The sequence below is a fragment of the Scomber scombrus genome, chromosome 10 (assembly GCF_963691925.1).
Source record: "Scomber scombrus chromosome 10, fScoSco1.1, whole genome shotgun sequence".
Taxonomy (NCBI): Eukaryota; Metazoa; Chordata; class Actinopteri; order Scombriformes; family Scombridae; genus Scomber; species Scomber scombrus.
This window is the reverse complement of record NC_084979.1, coordinates 15184918-15205531: the sequence shown is the minus strand read 5'-3', so window position 1 is coordinate 15205531 and position 20614 is coordinate 15184918. Positions and strand designations below refer to the sequence as shown.

The window sequence follows — 20614 nt, the reverse complement described above, 5'->3', positions numbered from 1 at the left end:
ACTGAGTGCAGCAAAGGGATGTTAGGGAGCCTGTGGAATGGCGAGCTCCTATTGGCTGCTGTGCGCCTGTATAAAGAGCCGCAGTGGCAAATTCAATCAGATCAACTGCGGGCATCCTCCGCAAGCGAAACATCGGGACGCACGAAGATACAGGGACAATTTCTGGGTTTGTTCCTCTGTTTGTTCCTTCTGGGTTTTTTTTAATTTTTCTGCTAAAGAACTGGAGTTTTATTAACACCATGAAGGAAAGGAGAAATACACAGCCAATGGTGGTGAGATGTAAACTGGTTCTTGTGGGAGACGTTCAATGCGGAAAAACGGCGATGTTGCAAGTCCTGGCGAAGGACTGTTACCCAGAGGTATGCTTTAATGTGGCTCACGTGCTTGAGAAATGAAATCAACATCTATGCACATGATGCAGTTTTGTATTTTGTTGATAATGAGTGTTAACTTCTCAGAAAATAACTGAATGTGGCAGGGGAAAATAATCGGTGCGTCTGTTGCAGACAGTTTAATGCGCATTTAAAAAAAATAAAAATAAATAAACGTCCTTTTGGTTTATATTTACCGTATTATTAAAAAAACTAAATCGCATAAACTTTTTTACAGCATGATCAGTATAAATGTGTTATCTGTGCATTTTAAGTATTTATTAGCCTGCACTGAATATTTCCTGCAGCTGCTGTGATTCAAGTGATTGATCCGAATGTCCTCCAAATTTAAGATTTTCATTTAGCTCATTATTTGATTCAGTGCAGGTTTTTGTGTTGCAACAATTATGTAGATACATTCCATTACCTGTAGCTAACTGACTGACTGACTGACACCTCCCCACTAATGGCACCATGCTGCTAATTGTTTCCCAGACCTACGTGCCCACGGTGTTTGAAAACTACACAGCCTGTCTGGAGCTGGAGGAGCAGCGAGTGGAGCTCAGTCTGTGGGACACTTCAGGTAACTGATCACCTTTCCTCTGTTTGGCCTATCATGGCCTGCCATCCTACCTGCATCATTGAGGGAGACTGGGATATTAGGCAGTGCGCTGTGAATAAAATGAGCATGTGCTGAAAGGAGAGCTGCGCCTTTGAATTTGTTCTCTAGGTTTCCCTTTTTTGGGAGCATTGTCTGTCCTTATTAGAGGAAAGGAAATATAATGGAAGTGGTGTTTGATTACATAAATTCTTATGGCTTCTTTGTGTGCACTTGTTGAACTGCAGAGTCTCTAGATTTTCTCTTCTATCACCTGATGCATCTTTGCATGTGGCAGGGACTGACAGATCTACAAGTGCCTCCACCCCAGTATTCCTGTACCTAATGCGTTTCACTGGCAGAGAGACAGTGATTATTCCACTTAACTTGTTTTTCTTTGCTGACTTTGTGCTACATATGTTAATTTACACTAAGCGTGAAAAACAGGGTCAATGTGTCAGAGTGGATCTCCTCGGGGATCTGCTGTTTAGTGTGTTGACCTGGATACTGTGAACACGGGTCTACAGCACCTGTTTGATTCCCTTCATGCCCACTGCACAATGGTTTCTCTATGCAGCTCACGTTCCTGTCCACACTCGTGCTGGATGTGGCTTCACACTGGGTCGACATAGCTGAGAAACCTGCATGTCTGTACAAACAAATCCTTTACGTAACAGACCCACTTGTACACTTTTATGAGAGGATGCAGTATTTACTCCTTTCTCATACCCTCCCTGCCCCCTTATCCAAAAGCGGTAATAGGAAAGTAGTGACTTTAATTCCCTCCCCAGACCAAATCCTGCTTTTTAATCCCAGACTGTGGACCTTTGGTCTGGCTAGCAGGAGTGGGCCTGGTGCCGGGGAATGATGGGTGTACAGGGAGACGTCCTATCGGGCAGGAAGGTTTTCTGGAGCACACAGACATGAGGCAGCTCAGGAACTCTGGTGACCTGCATTCTCCTCCATATGCTGCGCTGGGTCACCCACTCAAACAGCATGATGCAGGGGATTAAGACTCTGAATAGGACCACTGGGCCACCCCTTCTGACTGACCCAAAGAGCTTGCGACGATTTCTTTCTTTTTTTCTTTCTTTCTTCCTTCCTTCACTCTTCTCCTTTCTTTTTGTGCTTTCACTTTAACAATATGCAGCTTTTACTCTTTGACTTCCATTCCCGTTTTCACTTCTTCCTGCTTGTTTTTTTTTAACTCAATCCTTCCCCCTGTTAACCCCCTATTTAGTCGCACCCTTGTTAACAGTGCACCATCTAAAATTGCACTCCTTAGTTTTTGGCTAACTTGCATCTGTCATCCCTTAACACGAGGAACAATACACACAAGTAATAAACACATACTCTAGTACAGTACAAAATATGATACAGTATATAATAGGCTTATAGGATTTATTTAAATACTTTTCAGTCTCTTTTCTCTCTGACAGGAGAACTTATGTCACCCCCTCCTCCTCCTCATTTCGCTTATAGATGACTCAGGCTTCTAAGCTATTTGTTGATCACACAATACAGTTTCGTCTTCTTACTGTAATTTGCTCTAATTGCGTGGAGTTGTGCCGCTGCGGCCCCGCCACACCGACAGTGTCTCCTCATTATTTCGACTCCCCTTCATTGATCCAACTGACCTCATCACCGGCTTCACATGGCAGGCAGCTCCTTCTTCCAGCCCTGCCATGGATTTACAGACCAAAATCAATCCTCTGGCTTTAATCAGCCTGTATGGCCCAATCGGACATGCAAGGGGAGAGAGGGGAGGGGAACACCGTCCAGTGGCTGTAACTCATGAATAGTAAATAATGTATCTTGTTATTGTGTGAGTAATTTATTTCAGGTTGAACGGTCTTGCTGATAAAGGCTTGGAGTTTTAGAGGGTGCTGTATACATTATTGTTTCTTGCATGATACATAAGTGAGATTGATTCTGAATGAACCCCAAATCCATTTAAGCCTTTTGAAACAATATGTATAATTGTAAAAGAGGGGGACAGTTAATAGACAATAACATTGTTAATGTTGTTAATGACTGCATATCAGTAATTTCTAATGGACACTCAGCGTTTCTGCATTTCAGTCTATTCTTTAGGGCTCTAATGATTATTTTCATTTTGATTATTCGTTCAATTTTATTCATGATAACTTAACATTACTTAAAATACCCCTATTTAGCATTTCTAATCAGTATATAAACATTTAACAAATGGTTTAGCACACTATATTGTAGTTAAAAGCAGATATAAGGGCATCTTAAATAGTTATTCATTGAGAGTATTTGTCAACAATTATAACTCATCATATGACATATTTAATATTATTAGAGCTGGATTTTGCTGTATTATATAATTCATTGTTTGTTTATTTAGCAGCATCTGAATTACTATGTTGATGATCAGGTAAATGTTTTAGTCAAACAAATCTTTCTGCTTCTCAAATGTGATGATTTAATGCTTCCCTTTGTCATAATTTAAAGTAAGCTGTGTATATTTGGGTTTTGGACCATTGGTTGGATAAAATAAGACATTTAAAGATGTCAACTCTGCCTCTTGGAAATAAATGTTTGTTTTCTGAGATTTATGGAACAAATGATGAATCAATTAAATGAGAAAATATTCGGCAGATTAATTGATCATGAATCAATCATTAATTTCAGCCCTAATCCAGTTACGAATGTATAGTTGTTGATAAATCCATTCATAAATGTACATATTTGCTTACAACTGCATTATAGTATCTTTTAAAGCATTATTATTACTTTTTTGTATACTGCTTGTAAATATTTAGGTTTGATCTCTTAATTCAAATCGTTAAATTGCTTGAGATATTTGTTTACAAAGATATAATAAGAGAAAAGTAGCTGGAACCAGGACATGGTTGGCTCTTTTCTCTTATGATTGGCTATAAATTATTTATCGTTTGTCAAAATGGCAATGAATAATTCTGTCTTGACTAAATCACTTAATTGACTAATTGTTTCAACACTAGTCTAGTTGTTAAGCATACATCATTTTAAAGTACTAGTCTTGATTAATTTAATCCAGCGGGCTCAGTGATCTACTAGAATTTAATGTTTATTGTATTTTTACCTTTGACTCTGACTTTCTGAAATTTTTAAACCACGTGTTGTTTGACTCAACTTCAAAATCCAGAGTGCGATCAGCTTTGACAGTGTCAAGTTACAAAGTAAGCTTGTTAATAGTTCAGTCATGGTGATGCTCAGGAACAAAGAGCTGTCCTCTCTGTCCCTGCAGGGGGCTTTAGCAGTGAGTCTGACTGGCTTTGGCATGTGAAACCAAGGAACAACTGTCTGAAGCAATGTAGTGTGTATTGTGGCTAGGGCTGTGTAGTCTGTAGTTATCGGCTGCAGCAGCACCACCACCACAGATCCCAGCTGACTGAGTGTGGGTGGAGGGGCAGAGCTGCTCTCATCCCCAAATCTGTGAGTCATCCCATCACTGGATCATTAATCTGTCTGACCCCTGCATTCTCACTGTCGGAGAGGAGTGTGCTAATGATGGAGACTAGCTATGTCACTCAGTTGATTTAGCACACATGCACAAAAATACACTTACTCATACACACACAAACACACACACACACACACACACACACACACACACACACACACACACACACACACACACACACACACACACACACAAAAGCAGATCCCCTCCTCCCCTCCCCCACCTGCATGCTCAAGGCCCGCCGCCTCGGCCTGTGAAGCCTACTTCCACTCTGGCCCAATTTCCACCTCGACACTTAGCTCTGGGCACCACACCATCAAGCCGAATGGAGTTTAGCTCAGCCGCAGGAATTTGGGTATGCTCTTTTCTTTTCCTTCCATTCCCCGGTTAGCCGGGCTCACTCTCCGTGTTTCATGCCTCAGAAACTCTCCATCTGTTGTGGAGGCATGCTGTTGAGAACAAGGAAGAAAGGAAACATTTGGGCCATGCTTAGCTGCGCTACATGTGCATTGATCTGTCTACCCAAGCCATTCTCCGGGTTGTTGCAATGGAGAGAAGGAGGGAAAGGAGGGAAAGCGACAGAGGCTGGTTCTCTGTGATATCAGACTGCAGGGGGTGAAGGATTAATGGCATAGGAGGGCTCTTTGTGATCTGCCTCAGTAGGATACACTCCTGCTTTCCCTCCTCTCTTCCTCCTGGCTTTTTCTTGCCACAATAGAAACAGCTATTTCTTCCAGGATTAGAAACTGGGTCCTGGAGTGTCGGAAGAGTGCTGCTACTGTACCCATGCAGCATGCTGTGGAGCTTCAAATCCTAATATTTACTCCCTCATTTCATTTTTAAAATATATTTCCTGAAAAGATGGGATACAGGCCTTCTGAATCCTGCATCCTTTGTCCAAAATAGAAGATAAAATCAATTTCTGTGGATGGTTGAGTAACAAAAGATACATCCAAGACATCCCCCTCTATCTCCAATCCCACTTGGCAGGGTAGCTAATTTGTCAGCTTTAATTGCAAAGGCTCTTGGACCCCCTGCACAGCTTTCTATTGATTGCTGTATTTAGATCAGTGGCCATTTAATGCAGAATCACACCCAGGTTCCCGGCCGTGTGATCCCCCCCTTGCAGGAGATTGAGAACATTTACAGAGTGCCCTGCCTCTGACTCTCCTAGATACTTCAGAGTCACAATACACACAGACTCATCATCCCAGTGGTGCTAATTGTTTTCATTTCAATGTGTGTCAATTTTCACAGTGAGCCAAGTTGTCTCGCAGATGAGCGTGGCTTTTCTACTCTAGTTCTAGGTGTAAAATGTGTTATGGCAATAAAGTCATTAGCATTCTTAAGGCACTGGTGTCTGTCCTCTTTGGAAAAATACAGTTGCTGTAAATCATTTAATCAGGATGTTTTCGTTAATTTGACTAATTAAGAGCAGAACAAAGTCATTTTTCTATCCAAAGGCGCAGAAACAGAGTTATCACACAACATACAGCGTGTCCCTTTGTTCCTCTGCAGCAATGTTTACTTTCTTCAGGACATTGAGCCCTGAGGAATTTCATCACAGATTGTCATTATTCTACTCACAGCGCTCGGCATCTGGCAAATTCGGTTTTACCCTTTGATAATGTGAAAAATCATTAAGTATTCATGAAACTGATCCATATGCACACATCCGTGTTGTGTGTGCTTTTTCATATGTATTCTTCTCATGCATTGTTTTCTACGCTGTAAATCAATTAGGGCTGTTGTGTAATATCTAATGAGTGATTACACAGACTGCTTTTGTTATCAGTAGCTATAAGGGGAAGACTGAACCCCTTTTGGGATTCACGTGGAGCCTAAAGTAAACATGTTAATCCCATTGAGCTGCTCCTCTTCTGTTTCATCTCATTGTAGATTGGGTTCACCTCTGGCTGCTTCCAAATTTAAATAGCAAATAGCGAGTGTATGTGTGTCATTAGGTGTGGTGCTGGTGTGTGTGTGTGTGTGTGTGTCTGTGTGTGTGTGTGTGTGTGTGTGTGTGTCTTTCTTTGTGTGTCTTTGTGTGATGGATAATTGTCTTTGGTTCCCAACTCTGCTGCAGAATGAAGGAATGTCCCCAACAGTGGGTGGGCGGGCAGTTTGTGGTGTAAAATGATTGATTGGCAGTTAAGGCGAGCCTTTATGGAGAGGTAGGAGGAATGCCTGATGTCGATGGTGGATTCCAATGCTGTTGCTGTGGTAACAGAGGGACTGGAGGTATTGCGTGGCGAGCGGAGGATTTTTGGGGGGGTGGGTGGCTTACTTAAGGATTCTGAGCATGAGTGGGAGCGTCTGCCTGCCCCAAGCCCTACCGTTCCACTTGCGTAATCTACTGCAAGAGAAGATCAATGAGGATTTAGAGCTCGATTGTCATCTTCTCTCCCTCTGAAATGCCAGCAGAGGATATAGGAGCAGGGAAAGGAGCAGTTTCAGGGACAGCAAAGTGAAGCTCAGCAGGAGAAGTGATACCGATTTCACATAATCCCTGCAGCTGTATTCTCCTGCTCTGCCTCTGCCGCTCTGCTGCTTTATCACCCTTTTTCCTTTGACCAAATGCCTGTTGTCACAGAAATCGATTCCTGAAACAATCTCCACTTCAAATAAATGTATCTTTAGCTCAAATCACATACATACAATGCTATTTTAGCCTGTGGAATTAGATGCCACACAGGACACAATTACTTAAATGGTTCTTGTAGCTTTAATTTTATTGTTGACCACATTTGCAACAGGTCATTTTAACAGTGTGTGTAAGCTACTGAGTCTTTTTAGAGAACAGCTCATGTGCTTTCACAGTTTGTTGCAATTTCTAACACAAAATGGTTTAAAAGGAAAACCACACAAAAAAATACAGCAGCGGGCCATGACTATCGACAGAAAACTTAAATTAGAACCATATAAATACATAACCATAAACCAACAAAAATAACCTTTAAATGTACAATGTATAATTGTAAAGGACACTTAATTTCAAAAAGTCTCACCAACCCACATGTAACATTGTCACTTACTTTCAAACAGATTTAAAATTAATCTTAAACCTGTACTATTTCTCTATTAACAAAGTACAATGGCATGGTGTGGCTTTATATATGCTAACACAGGAACATGTGTAGGATGTACAGTATTTCATATTGGTGGTTAGGGTTAGGGGCAAGATTCCTCTGAAAATGAGGAGAGGAGAGGAAACTTGAAGTTTGTAAGCATCTGAAATTTATGGGATAAATCTGAGGTGCCAGTATATGGTTTTCTTGTATTCTATCCACATTAATGACTCTCTTGTTTCTGTCCTCCAAGGCTCTCCATACTATGATAATGTGAGGCCCCTGTGCTACAGTGACTCAGATGCAGTTTTGCTGTGTTTTGACATCAGCCGTCCAGACACTGTGGACAGCAGTTTGAAAAAGGTAATAATTTCAGTACTTAACTTTACAGTCATAATTCTCTTTTCTAACCCACCTAATACCAGCAATTTCTTCAAATTGAGCTTGCTGTTGTGTAAGCATACTACAACAGTGTCTTTTTTTGTCCACAGTGGAAAACTGAGATTCTGGATTTCTGTCCGAGCACACGCATCCTGCTCATTGGCTGTAAGACCGATCTGCGCACAGATGTCTGCACACTGATGGAGCTGTCCAATCAGAAACAGACTCCCATCACCTATGAACAGGTGAGACAACACTTTGTAGTTTTTCCAGGAATATAGTCAATGAAGAATTAAAAACGAGAACAAACATAATGAGAATCCTGCATTGTGATTGCAGTGGTAAACTATAAATATCAGTAATTTGGTCATCCCTATTTTATCTGTTTTATGATGAAAATGGGGTCAAGAACATAAGGAGTCACCTGTTGTTACCCAGAAGTCAATGATAGCATCCCTCATTCTTTATTTAATTTTATGAGCCTGTAAAGGCGTTTCTTTCCCCTGACCACACACCAGCTCACACAAACAAGAATATTTTATTAAAGGAAGTTATGAACGGTACCCTTCATCACATAATTTTTTTCAAGGGTTCTGCAATGGCCAAGCAGCTGGGTGCAGAGGCCTACCTGGAGTGTTCAGCATTCACCTCAGAGAAAAGCATCCACAGTGTGTTCCGCACCGCAGCCATGGCCTGCATCAACAAGTTGCAGCCTCTCCCGAAGCCCAGCCCCACTCGCCGCCTCTCTAAAAGACTTCTCCACCTGCCCAGCAAGTCAGATTTGCTCTCCACCACCTTCAAGAAGGAGAAGACCAAGAGCTGCTCGGTCATGTGAGTGGACACCTCTTGGGTTACAGTCCTCACATGCGACCCCAAGCCCCTGCCTCTTTGGTCTCGGGGAAGGGGGGGTGGGCACGATGGTTTGATCAGGGCTTCCTGCTGAATCCTTCCCTCACCCCCCCAGAAACCAAACACCCCTCAGAAGAGGTGGACACCTCGCTGTCCACTTTCTCCTGAACCTTTTAGCGCACATTCATCTTTTTCCACGACTGTTCATCTTGCTTTCCAACAAACAATATCAGTCAAGGTTTTATCATCAAGCTATCATTTTTTCACCTGTAAACAGTATGCAACTACAATGGTGTTACATCTGTCTGATTTTACTATCTTTAGGCACATGTTGATTTTGTCCAAATTGGAAATGTGCAACGTGTAACGTTTAATCTTGTGATGTAAATGCCTCTCAGACAACTCAATGGATATTTTTCTAAATACAAAAATAAATCTAGCATGAAACCGTCAGGAATTAGCAAAATCCTGTACATCCCTCTTAGTAAGGTGTGTGAGGTGTGAAATAGCTTGTTGCTGGTGTCTCCATTTAGGCCTGTGAGAGCACAGCGATGTAGAGTAAGTAGTGGGACAAACCGCAGTAAGAGCTATTACATAGAGAGGTGTTCTCATAATCTCAGTGGTGATGAGAGCAGGAATATGAGCTATGAGTGTAGACAGCAGTCTAGACTGTATCAACCTGCATAGATTGATGCATGGTTATGTAGCTCTGGACAGGTCTGCTCCACAGGCTTTCAATGGACTAAGTGAAGGAGGCAGAGGAGGCTGTGTGTGTGCAAAATGACTGCGGAAATGAGGACACACACACACACACACACACACACACACACACACACACACACACACACACACACACACACACACACACACACACACAAATAAACAAATAAAACAAATAAATAAAAGGAAGTTTAGTTGAGCTTCTGGTGTCGCTGCTGTCACAACCTATTTTAACTTACTATTTTGGTGATGGGGCAGACACATTTTAATAAAGATGCTTTTGTTGTGACCAGGAGCATAAACACAAATGCAGAGCCGCTGAGTAATATTTATGAGACTGTGGCTGGTTATTGTTGCCAGTCAAAGTGTTATGAGGCATATTTAAAGACATGGGATAACGCCTACCTAAGTCAGGCTGACTGCTAATGGGAAACTCTGGTTTGAAGTTTCAAATATTACTTGGAAAAGATTTGTAGCATTGCATTGTTGACAGTTTTTCAACAATTCTCAAATGGTATTATGCAGTTTTGAAAAATGCCTTTCATATCATGTTCCCAGACGTCATGGAGATTTTTTCACTATTGTAATATGCCTGTGGATTTCTCTCATTTGCAACAATCCAATGTAGCACTCCCAACCTGACTTTACTCTTCCAAGATTTTGTGTCGCACACTCCAATAAGCAGCACTTACTGTAGGTTACAATGACTATGCCGCAAAAAATGGACCCTTTTCCTGAGCTTAAATCTTTAGCTTCATGGTTATGTGTGTGTGCAGCATCGATCTCTGTGCTTCTAACCATAAAGCAATAATGATTTAAGTGCTTGTGATGCAAGGTAACCCGTGTGGCAATAAAGACGCAGCTTTGTGATTACTGTCATGCTATAACACTCCATGGACATCCAAGTTATGGACTGAAACCATCACTGCTGTACAATGAGGCTGCTGATGTGTTTGCCCCTCCTCCACTGGTATAAAATAACATAAAATAACCAATGATAATGTTGAGCTGTGACTTAGATCAGAAAATGCTGGGAATTAGGGAATGGAGCTCTTTGAGGTAAACTTTGCTGTCAATTTTATATTATCTTAATAAAAATTATTGAGTCAGTACATTTGAATAATAAATTGCTTGTGTGAACTGACAGTGCAGTGTATACTTTTAACATTGGGAATCTACTAGGAAACCTTCAAAAGTCAAACAATCATATTGCAAAAAGGGCTAGTACGTGGGAAAAAAAGGGAAATAATGTGGGACTAAGGAAAACAAGTAATCAAAATGCACAGGCTGGCCCTGTCCAAAGAAAGATATTTTTCCATTGTTTTTTGCGTTGATGTGCATTAAGTTTTTGTTTATTTTTTTGGTATTTAATAGCATGATGTGAGTCCCAGTTTTGTTTTGGAAATATCTCCCTGAGATGGCTAATTTGGATTGCCCCTGGAAGTCGGAGGAAATTAAAGTGGTGATTTGCACAAAGGCTTCCAGTTCATGGTCACACACAAAATTCCTCGGCATTGCCTAGCAACAATTCAGCGTAGGTTCTTGTGTGGACAGAGAGGGTTGGCTCACAAGCAGACATCCCTGCATCCATTATAACAGCGTCAGTTACACGTTTATTGTCAGGCTTGTTCAGAAAAACACTTCTTGATATTGTTTTTTTTCCGGGGGGTTAGGGAGCTAACGCTAGCCCTTCTAAAGATGGGATAGATGGGCGGCTCACGGACCATGTCAGTTAATATGCAGCCTTTGTGTTGTAGTCAGTGTGTGGTACAATGGTGCAGTCAATCTCCTAAGCATGTCCTATTAAAGTTGTATGATTGTACATACCGCCTCTTGTTTTATAATCATTGTAAGACATCTAGAAGGATGTCACATGAAAATATTGTTGATGTGAATATTTATTTGGTAGCTATTTTTGCCTTTTTTGTAACATTTACATTTGTTTAAAATCTATTTTGGAAATTGATTTCTTTTTCTCTTTTTGTTTTTTGTTTTTTGCTGTGTTAAATAAAGCTTGCCCTGTGCGGCACCCTTGAATTGTTGTTCTCTTGTCATTTAAAGCATATTACACATCAAATATAAATACACAAACTAAATTAGAAACCACTCATCCATTCTCTGTGAGGATATTATTTAATACATACATAGATGACAGTGTTGTCACAAATTATCACAAGAATTCAAATATTTGCTTGAGAATCCATATAACAGGTGGTTTGATTACCATAATTATGTATTTATATATAAAGGCGCATATTGTATATTTAGATAATTACACCCATTTTATGCATCATTATGGTATACTGAGTTCATCAAACAATCACATAAGGTTGTTCAAAAGCTTTAAACATTTTGAAAATGCGGCTAAAATAGTTCATACCATCCTGTCATTATATAATGTCAGCACATTATAAAAAGTGTTATAATGGAAATGAACATATTCCTTAAGCAGTGTATCACTTCAATCATCTCTGTAGTAAATGAGGTGCTTATCTCTGCCGCTCTGTCAGTGCTTATAATTTCTTTAACAGGTTCCATGTCACTGCATGCATGCAGAGCATGTCTCTTTAAAGAAGACAAATTTAAATCAGGATGGATGGGGGATTACTGTCATTTTCTATTACTTCAACCCTAACATCATAGTCAATGATGATCAGTAAGTATGACAGACAGACTAATGACAGACAGGGAAAAGAAAGTTGTGTCAGATAAGTAAATGACAAATAATTAAAAGCATAATAAGAATGATATGGAAAAGATATATAGATAGATAGATAGATAGATAGATAGATAGATAGATAGATAGATAGATAGATAGATAGATAGATAGATAGATAGATAGATAGATAGATAGATAGATAGATAGATAGATAGATAGATAGATAGATAGATAGATAGATAGATAGATAGATAGATAGCACCTGGCAGGAGCGCCTTGGTAGCCGAGTGGTTGATGTGCATGCCACGTGGTGGCAGCTTCTGTGGTTTGATTCAGGCAAGGGACCTTTGCTGCAGGTTGTTCCCCACTATTTCTCCCTGTTGGCCCCTATGCCACTTACTGTCAAATAAAAGGCAAAACATGCCCAAAAATAAATCTCTAAAAAAGATAGCACTTGGCACACATTCATCCTGACAGGTTGTTGGAAATCTTTGTGGTTTCACTGTCTCTTCTGAAAGTGCTTCTCTCATCTGTCTTCAAACACACCACATCTGTTTGCTGCCAGCTGCAGAAGACTCTGAAACTGGCTTGGTGCCACAGAATGTGACAAATGCACCAACAGACCAAGCAGCCCATGTGCCCGCACATTGCCTCTTTTTTTCTAAGGCTACAGATTATAACTAGTGCTAATCAGCTCTATGCAGTGAGTGGCATCTGCAAGGAAGTGTTGACTGAACGCTATTGTTGTTGTTAGCTTGTACAAGAACATGTTGCTCCTGTTACTAAGGGCATGCTAGTCAAATGTGTGAACATGTCAGCTCTATCCCAAACACTCAATGATGAGAAAACAAGGTATTGAAATGTTTTGATGTCAGAGATGAGACTTCATCAGTGCTGAATTCATAACTTAAAGAATATGACTTGTGTCTTCCTTACACAGAACTACTCTCTGGAGACTGAAAACTTGATCACTGTTATTAGTCTTTGGAGCCATTTCTAGACAAACTAATATGCTCAAACTACTCATGGTGAAGGACCCATGTCACCCAGTGTGGCTCATTAAACATTTTTTAATAGGAGGTAGACGGGACAGAGTAATAAGCTATATCAGGCTTTGAATACACACACAATACTCGTAGGATAGGTTCATTGTTGGTTTGACTCTGCACATGAGATATGTTGACAATAAGAAAATTATAAAACATTCCCACCTTATTCTTTAACGTACATATACATCTTCAACAAAAAAGATGTATTTCATGGTGATATAAAAAGGCTGGGATCAGACAGGGAATCATTACTTCAACAAATTTTAGGATCAGGATATAAGGCATTGTTGGTAACTGTTACAAATAAGACAAAACACCAAAAATGTGTTTTCCACCTTCCCTGCAGCACTATTCTCATTAAAATGCACTTGGATGTTGACCTGTCTTCATATCAAAATTCAACAACAACAAACCTCTTCCTGCTTGTTGCTATAAACACTCTGCTGCCAAAAAAAGATGATTCATGGGACCTCACCGGGGTGATCACTGGAACACCTGAGGTAGAGACTGACATTGTGCACATGCAGGCATACACACTGGGTGTGAGGACATGTAAATGGGCCACATACGCTGCTAGTCGTAGTAAATTAGGCCAACATCTGGACAGGCACAGAGAGTTCAATTGCCCACTCAGCTGTGGCTTGTACCTCGAGGGCTCTGTTGAGGAGAAGTGGCATCATCATGGCACAGTCCAGTGAGCTTTTAGGATCGGCCCTGCCATTTTGGTAAGCCTTTACCATACACAGCCACCTTAGAAAAGTTCTTTGTCTCCTACACAAATAGTGGTCCACATTGACCAAGGATTAATTTGTCGCCATGGACAAAAAGCTGGAGGGGGAGGGCATTTACCCACACAAAGCCAATTTAATGGGCTGTAAAGCTCAGTGGATTAATTCTAATTCACACACATTTTAAACTAATCAGAATATCAATTCACATCATAATATTATATTCAAATGAGTGGTATCATTATTATCTTAGTGCTGACATTCAAATCAATTAATTAGAATCTAGAATGATGACATAACATGCACCAGTATTTTCCCAACACTTGCAATTGAAGTGATTATATTCTAGTTCAAAGGTATGTGCCACAGGAAAATAAAATAAAGGATTTAGACCTGACAGCTTGGTACAATGAGTCAGTGTTCAGTAGTGGACAGTGTTTCTTTGGGTCTCGACGGTGGCGTACAAAGGGTGATCTGAGGGGAGTTATGCAGCACTGAGTGGACAGCCCTCAGTGCTGTTGTGTAATATTAACATCATGTTCTGGGTCCGCAGATAACTGTCTGCAAGGACACAACAGAACAACAGCACATTGCAGAAGTAAGCTGTCACTTTATGTTTTCTGTGTGTGTGCCAGCAAATTCAAATCTGCCATATTGTCATCTTGGGAAAAATAAACTGTGCTCATGAAGCGAAAATTGTGCTTATCCATATACACGCATCTGTTCGGGTATGTGCTAATCTTTGATTACTGATGAGGTGTGATGAGGTGTCGAGTCCTGCGGTGTGCTCTCTCTTTCTCTCTCTTTCTCCCTCTCTTTCTCTCTCATACACACAGACACCAGATTCTCTGCCTCTGCCGCAGTGCAGGGCAGGGCCAGAATATCCAAACCCATCAATTTCCAATTCAGCCTGTTTTGATCACAAAAAGATGTAGTATAACAGCATTTAACAGGACATGATCAAAACATTCCTATTGTGTCATTTATCCTTTTTATCTTTACAAGCTACTGTAAAGGCTGGCCATAAAATCAAGATTTGTTATTTTCAGACTCACAGTCTCAGAGATATAAGAGTTGAGTGTCTATAGATTAATGACAAACTCAAAATATTCTTTATACACATTATTTACCTGTTGATGACTTAAAATGAAATCTACAAACACATCCTCTGCATCAGCATTTTAGTAACTGTCCATCTGAACAGATCTTCCCTGTGTATCTTCATGCTCACTGAAGACTAAACATTACATTGCAGCTCCTCCACCACCCCCACCTCTCTGCATGACCTCTGACCCTAAACTCCCTCCCTTGGCTAAACCTATGGCTCCCCTAAAGCTTTCTTGCCCTTGTGTTTCTCTGGCAGCACCACGAATGAGTTCAGTCAAATGTGAGCAATTGTTTAATGTTCCCAGCAGCCACAGTGGTGAAGCACAAGTTGTTCCTATGAAACTAAACTGTTTATTTTTTTGATTTTTAAAATGTATTTATTTTTAAGGAGTCAAGAAATCACTGTCTTGTTTTAGGACACATCCTTTTGTATTTGTCAGGATTATCCAAAAAACATGATTGTGGCGCAGAGTCATGTAAATTGGGGAGATTTGGGCTGGATGAGTAAACATTGGTTTATTTTAATACTTATATGCTATATGTGCATGTTAGCATCATCTCCTTCAATGTGTGTTTGCCTGATCTAATTTTTTCTCAGTCTTTTCCAAATATATATTTGATGGTATAAACCACTGAAGTTGTTGTTGTCATTCATATGGTACTGCCAAGGTGCAGCAGATGACAATTAACTGTTAGCTGTTGAAGCAAATTAGCACTAGCTAACTCTGTTTAAATACATTAAATGACAATGTACATGTTTAAAGGATGATTCTTATTTATGATTTATTAATGACATTGTAATAAGTCAGATGAGCATACTGGTTCAAACTCTTTTGGAAGAAAGTTTTTATAAACTGGATTTATCCTTTAACATTATAGATGGTCCCTTAGAAATAGATCAAATACAAGAAAATGAAAGTAATTTATAGTTTAGTTTATGTGTAGTATATTTATGTGTGTGTTTGTGTCTGTATTTTGCATGTTTCATATAGGAGTGAGTGCACTAATCGAAACCTTATATTCAAAATATTAACATCATAGACAAACATAGAAACAACACGCACAGGCTCTGGATCTTTTTCTTTGTGATCACTGGGCAACCGCACACAAAGGCTGAGGCGTGCTCTGCTCTGCACAATGTGACACTGTCTAAGCTTGAGAGGGCGAGGAGGAACACAGGGCTATACCCTAAAGACACACGCGTACACACACGCACACACAGACAGCGGATTTGGCAATGGGCCACATCCTGCGTGTGTCTGCACAAGCCAAAATAACATGTTGAGATCCAGTACAGCACCCATAAGCACTGTCCCCTCAGCTGCACCAGTGGAAAAATAAGCAGGGTGCAATGCTTTGTCCTTCATGCTCCCTGTGCTGAATAAAATGCTAGATTAGGTCAGCTGCAGCAGACTGAGTGCACAGAAGTGATAATTACTCCATAATTACACCATATTGTGTCCCTGCCATGTTTCACCACCACCATGTTACTTTTTACTTAGTGGTCATGTGTATAAGCACTAATTGCACACATCATGAGCCTGCTCTCCAACTCAGAGGAAAACATCAGCAGCCATTAAAAACACCAATACATTCCTCTAAAGAGAGCATGTCTCCATCAGCGATCACGATGCATGTATGCGTTTGCATGTGTGCAACTGTTATCCTTAAGGTCCCTGCAGCTATGAGAGAAGTATAAGCAGTGGGGGGGGAGGATGAGAGACAGACAAAAGGGAGGCCAAGGCTACTGCAGGCAGCACTCTGCTCATTTTTGTCTCTGCCACTCCTCTTTAGGGAACCATGGCTACAGGCAGGAGCATGTGCCTTTAGTGGTTTGAGAGAGTGTGAGGTGTGTGTTCAGCTTAGTCCAGGATGCTCACAGGACCAGAGGGCCCTCCCGCTGAGCAATAACTCTCCTGCTCTTGCCTGGGGGGGTTGGGAACAAAGAAATGAGGAGATGGGGAGTAAGCAAAGGCCATGGGGGATGGTGTGAACGGAGATGATGGGATATCTTCACTGGCTTGATACATTTTAGTATAAACCTCATCTCTATTTTATTTCAAAACAACATTGACTTGGGAGAGGGAAATGCTCCATGGTTTCCTTGCTGCAAGAGACAGGGACACTGGAGTGTTAAAGACTGGGAGAGAAACACTGAAGCTGGGCAATGACATTGATCCTTAGTGACAAGGGAGCTGTAAAAGCACTGAGAATACACACACTATAGGGATGTTCTTGCATGTACATACTCAAAGGGGGAACTGAAGCATAGAGCCAATGCATATTATGTAAGCACTGCATTGGGAAGGGGTCTTTGCTGCCTGGCAGCATCCACAGGAAACTAAAACAAGCAAAGTTGCAGTGAAGCTCAAACAGATAACTTATGAGGACACATAAGAGAAGCTAATATGGTCACTTTTTTACAAGGCAAGCAAGCTAACAAGGTTTTATTATCAATATAATGATTACATTGATAAATGATGTGCTGATCTACAAAAACGCCATTGCAGGGATTTGTTGTTATGACAACAACAGGTAGCACATCTGTGATAAAAGCATGTTCCCTTAATGGGTTTTTTGTTGTTATTTCTTTATTTATTTTTATTTTTTACACAGATGAATAAAAGAGAAAGACGTCCAATACATGGATTTCTGAAGGAGGCAGTGAAGCTGCACAGATGAGAAAATATTTAAATAACCTAACTGCACTGTGCCTCTTCGTGTCTTACAGTACAACAGAGGTGTCAAGAGTCTGCTGTAATATGAGCCTCATAACTGATTTACAGCAGTATGTTATCCCAGCACATGCAGTACAAGCAAACTGAAGCAACAGTATGATACATATGAGACACTTGATGAAACTGGTAAACATGAGTCCTGCCTGCCAGAGTCTGGCTGGATCTGGCCTTAAGCATTCTGTCAACCTGAGCCAACCATGGCTCTGCCAGCTCCACTGTGTTCAAAGAGCAGGAGCATGATTAGTTGACAGTCTTGCTCACTGTTAGACTGGAGTTTAGAAGGTCATGACATTCCTGTCTGTGGAACCGTCACACTTGTGCCTACTAAAAATTATGCAAATGACATATTCAAGATTGTGTTACTTTATCCCAAAAATGAGCAAATTCACAGGTCAGAGCTCACATTTGTCAAAACAACAGACTACAAAACATAATAAATGCCAAGCAATGGTTCAGCACAGAAAAAGATAATTTAAATCGTACACAAAATTATTTTGTTCAACATGTTTGGCACATAGAGTGTTAATATAAATGCCATCACCAATCAGTTTGGGTTCAGGTATACATCATATCCTGTAGCAAGATTTGCTGGACTGTACCTTGATGCCCTGTTTGGTAAAGAGGAGGTTGTGGGATTAAGTTGTTTTATGTCCTTATTCTCATTTTTATTTTATTACCTCCTCCACTTTCTCACATTGTTTTCACGCCATCATCAATAAAGCCAGGTTCTCTGTGTGAGAATGCACTTAAAAGGTAGGAAAGAAAGTACTTTGAGATGAAAGAGAAGTTTTTAATCAATGCACGGTCTAGATCCTGGAATACAGTCTGTTACTATGCAACACAGCCGCTCCAGAGATATTCCCGTGGAGGGTTTTCATCCGCCCTCTGTCTGTGTCCTCCCTCCCAAAGCTGTTTCTTCTTTTTCTTCTTCCTCTTCGCTTTGACTCACATATTCCCGGGTTTTTGATTCATAGCTGCTTGGGGTGGCGTCTTTGGTGAGTAAATATGCATTTTCTTCTAGAAGCTATCCTTTCTTCCTTGACTGACTGTAAAAGGCAGGAACAAGTATTCCACACCATGGCAATATGTTAATGACTTCTCCATCTCTCCATTAATTACTGAGATGACTTTTGATGTTCAAAAGAGCTCTTAACTGGAGACAAAATACTCTCCACTATTTACTTGTGTGTAACTTTTTTAAAATATTGTATTATAATATACTCACATTTCACTAATTGTTGATTGTTGGTGATATCTGATTTAATTAAATAATATTTTCAATATCAGAAATCATGAAATTAAGTAAGCAATCTGAGACTAAAAATGAGTTGTAGACATGAATGTCTGGCAGGAAATTAATTCAATTTTGAATATAAAAAATATTTTCCACAACGTAAAGCTTACAAGACTCAGGATTTCCTTATTCTATTGGGTTTGTGAAAGGCAACTTTAATTTTGATATTGTCCTGGCCTGTGGTTATAACCTTATTCTTAACTCTACCCTGTATTCAATCTTATCTAGGCTAAAAATGGGATACCAGTTGGCTTGTGAGAATAAAAATGTACCTTATGACTCACACTGATTCATATATCATATGAGGACATACACCAGTGGGAATGGTTACACACACACACACACACACACACACACACACACACACACACACACACACACACACACACACACCACTCTCAACTCTTACTATAATTATCTGACATGATTAATCTGTCTGTTTACTCTTATGATTCAACATCTAAAACTGCTGAGTGAGCTGTTCGTTGCCATAAGGTGCAGCTCTTCTGTTTGCTAATTGTACGAACTCCTGCTGAGCCCTCTGGAAGTGTGACGTCTCTACATCAACATACCACAGGTGATGAAAGTGCCCACCTCATAACTGCAGAGGATTTTTCTGCTCTCACACACTTAACCTTAAGATCCAGCGGTTAGAGACTGGTAATGCTTGTTGTGACAGTTCTGGTTGATCTTCTCTGGATCTGTATCAGGTCTCTGCCTGGATGCTTGACATGGATTTTAGTTGAAGAAACAGTTACAGCACATATCGGTAAATCAACTTTTTGTGTGGCTCACAATCTCTGCCAGCAGGTGCACTCAGCTTCCACAGAGAATGCTTCTTCTTTCACTATCAGCTTTTACACTTTGGCACAGCAATATGAGTTGAGGGAGCACAAAGTTTTTCTTGCAATAGTCCATATTTACATCTACGTCGTATATACCATTTGTGAAACCTTAAGAGCTGCCATACAGGTTGTGCCAAGAACAATTTTTATAATCAAGATGCTTTCTCTATGGAAAACAACAGGTTAACACTATCTAGGAGCCCAAGCACTGATAGAGGTTTTTGCTCCTTATATGAAATAAGTTTTGTACACTTATTACATTATCACTCTTTCATATTAAATAAAGGTTACAATACAATTGTTCCAAATATTACATTTAATTTGGGGAATCATGTTAAGTCACATGTCACATATGAAGTGTCTTGTAGTGTAACCACCATCAAAGAGGCCATTTGGTTAAAATTGTGAAGAAGACCATATAACAGGAAGTGGTTTTACAGAGAAGGACAGCTGATGATCACAACTGCTGCCTGATAAGGTTAGAAGCTCTTAACAATTACTCATAAATTGACATTTTTTTGGACTTGGCCAGGTTTGTTCAGTTTACATATCAAATGGTATGACCCCAGAAAAACATTGATAATTCATAAGAATTCATTAAAATGATTATTTACTTTTAAAAATACATTTCAAATATTGAGACCAAAGCCATGTGCTTACACAGGTGTCAAATATGACTTTAAATTAAATGTCAAAATTGTACAACTTCTTACATAATTATATCCTATTAAAAGC

At 40.1% G+C, this 20614-nt stretch overlaps 1 protein-coding gene across 1 annotated transcript; it reads left to right on the top strand.

Annotated features, from left to right (window-relative positions):
• The first annotated feature begins 239 nt into the window (after positions 1-239).
• rnd1b (Rho family GTPase 1b) lies at positions 240-8725 on the top strand. The gene is made up of 5 exons (XM_062427427.1): positions 240-359; positions 867-954; positions 7763-7872; positions 8001-8135; positions 8480-8725. Exons 1-5 carry the CDS (start codon positions 240-242, stop codon positions 8723-8725), a joined length of 699 nt encoding a protein of 232 aa, XP_062283411.1.
• Positions 8726-20614: the final 11889 nt, after the last annotated feature.

Bases quoted from the DNA above. Each gene is read 5' to 3' on its own strand.
- rnd1b (XM_062427427.1), top strand. From the start codon at position 240: ATGAAGGAAAGGAGAAATACACAGCCAATGGTGGTGAGATGTAAACTG. The intron at 360-866 runs GTATGCTTTAAT...ATTGTTTCCCAG, and splicing joins CGAAGGACTGTTACCCAGAG to ACCTACGTGCCCACGGTGTT. The intron at 7,873-8,000 runs GTAATAATTTCA...TTTTGTCCACAG, and splicing joins TGGACAGCAGTTTGAAAAAG to TGGAAAACTGAGATTCTGGA.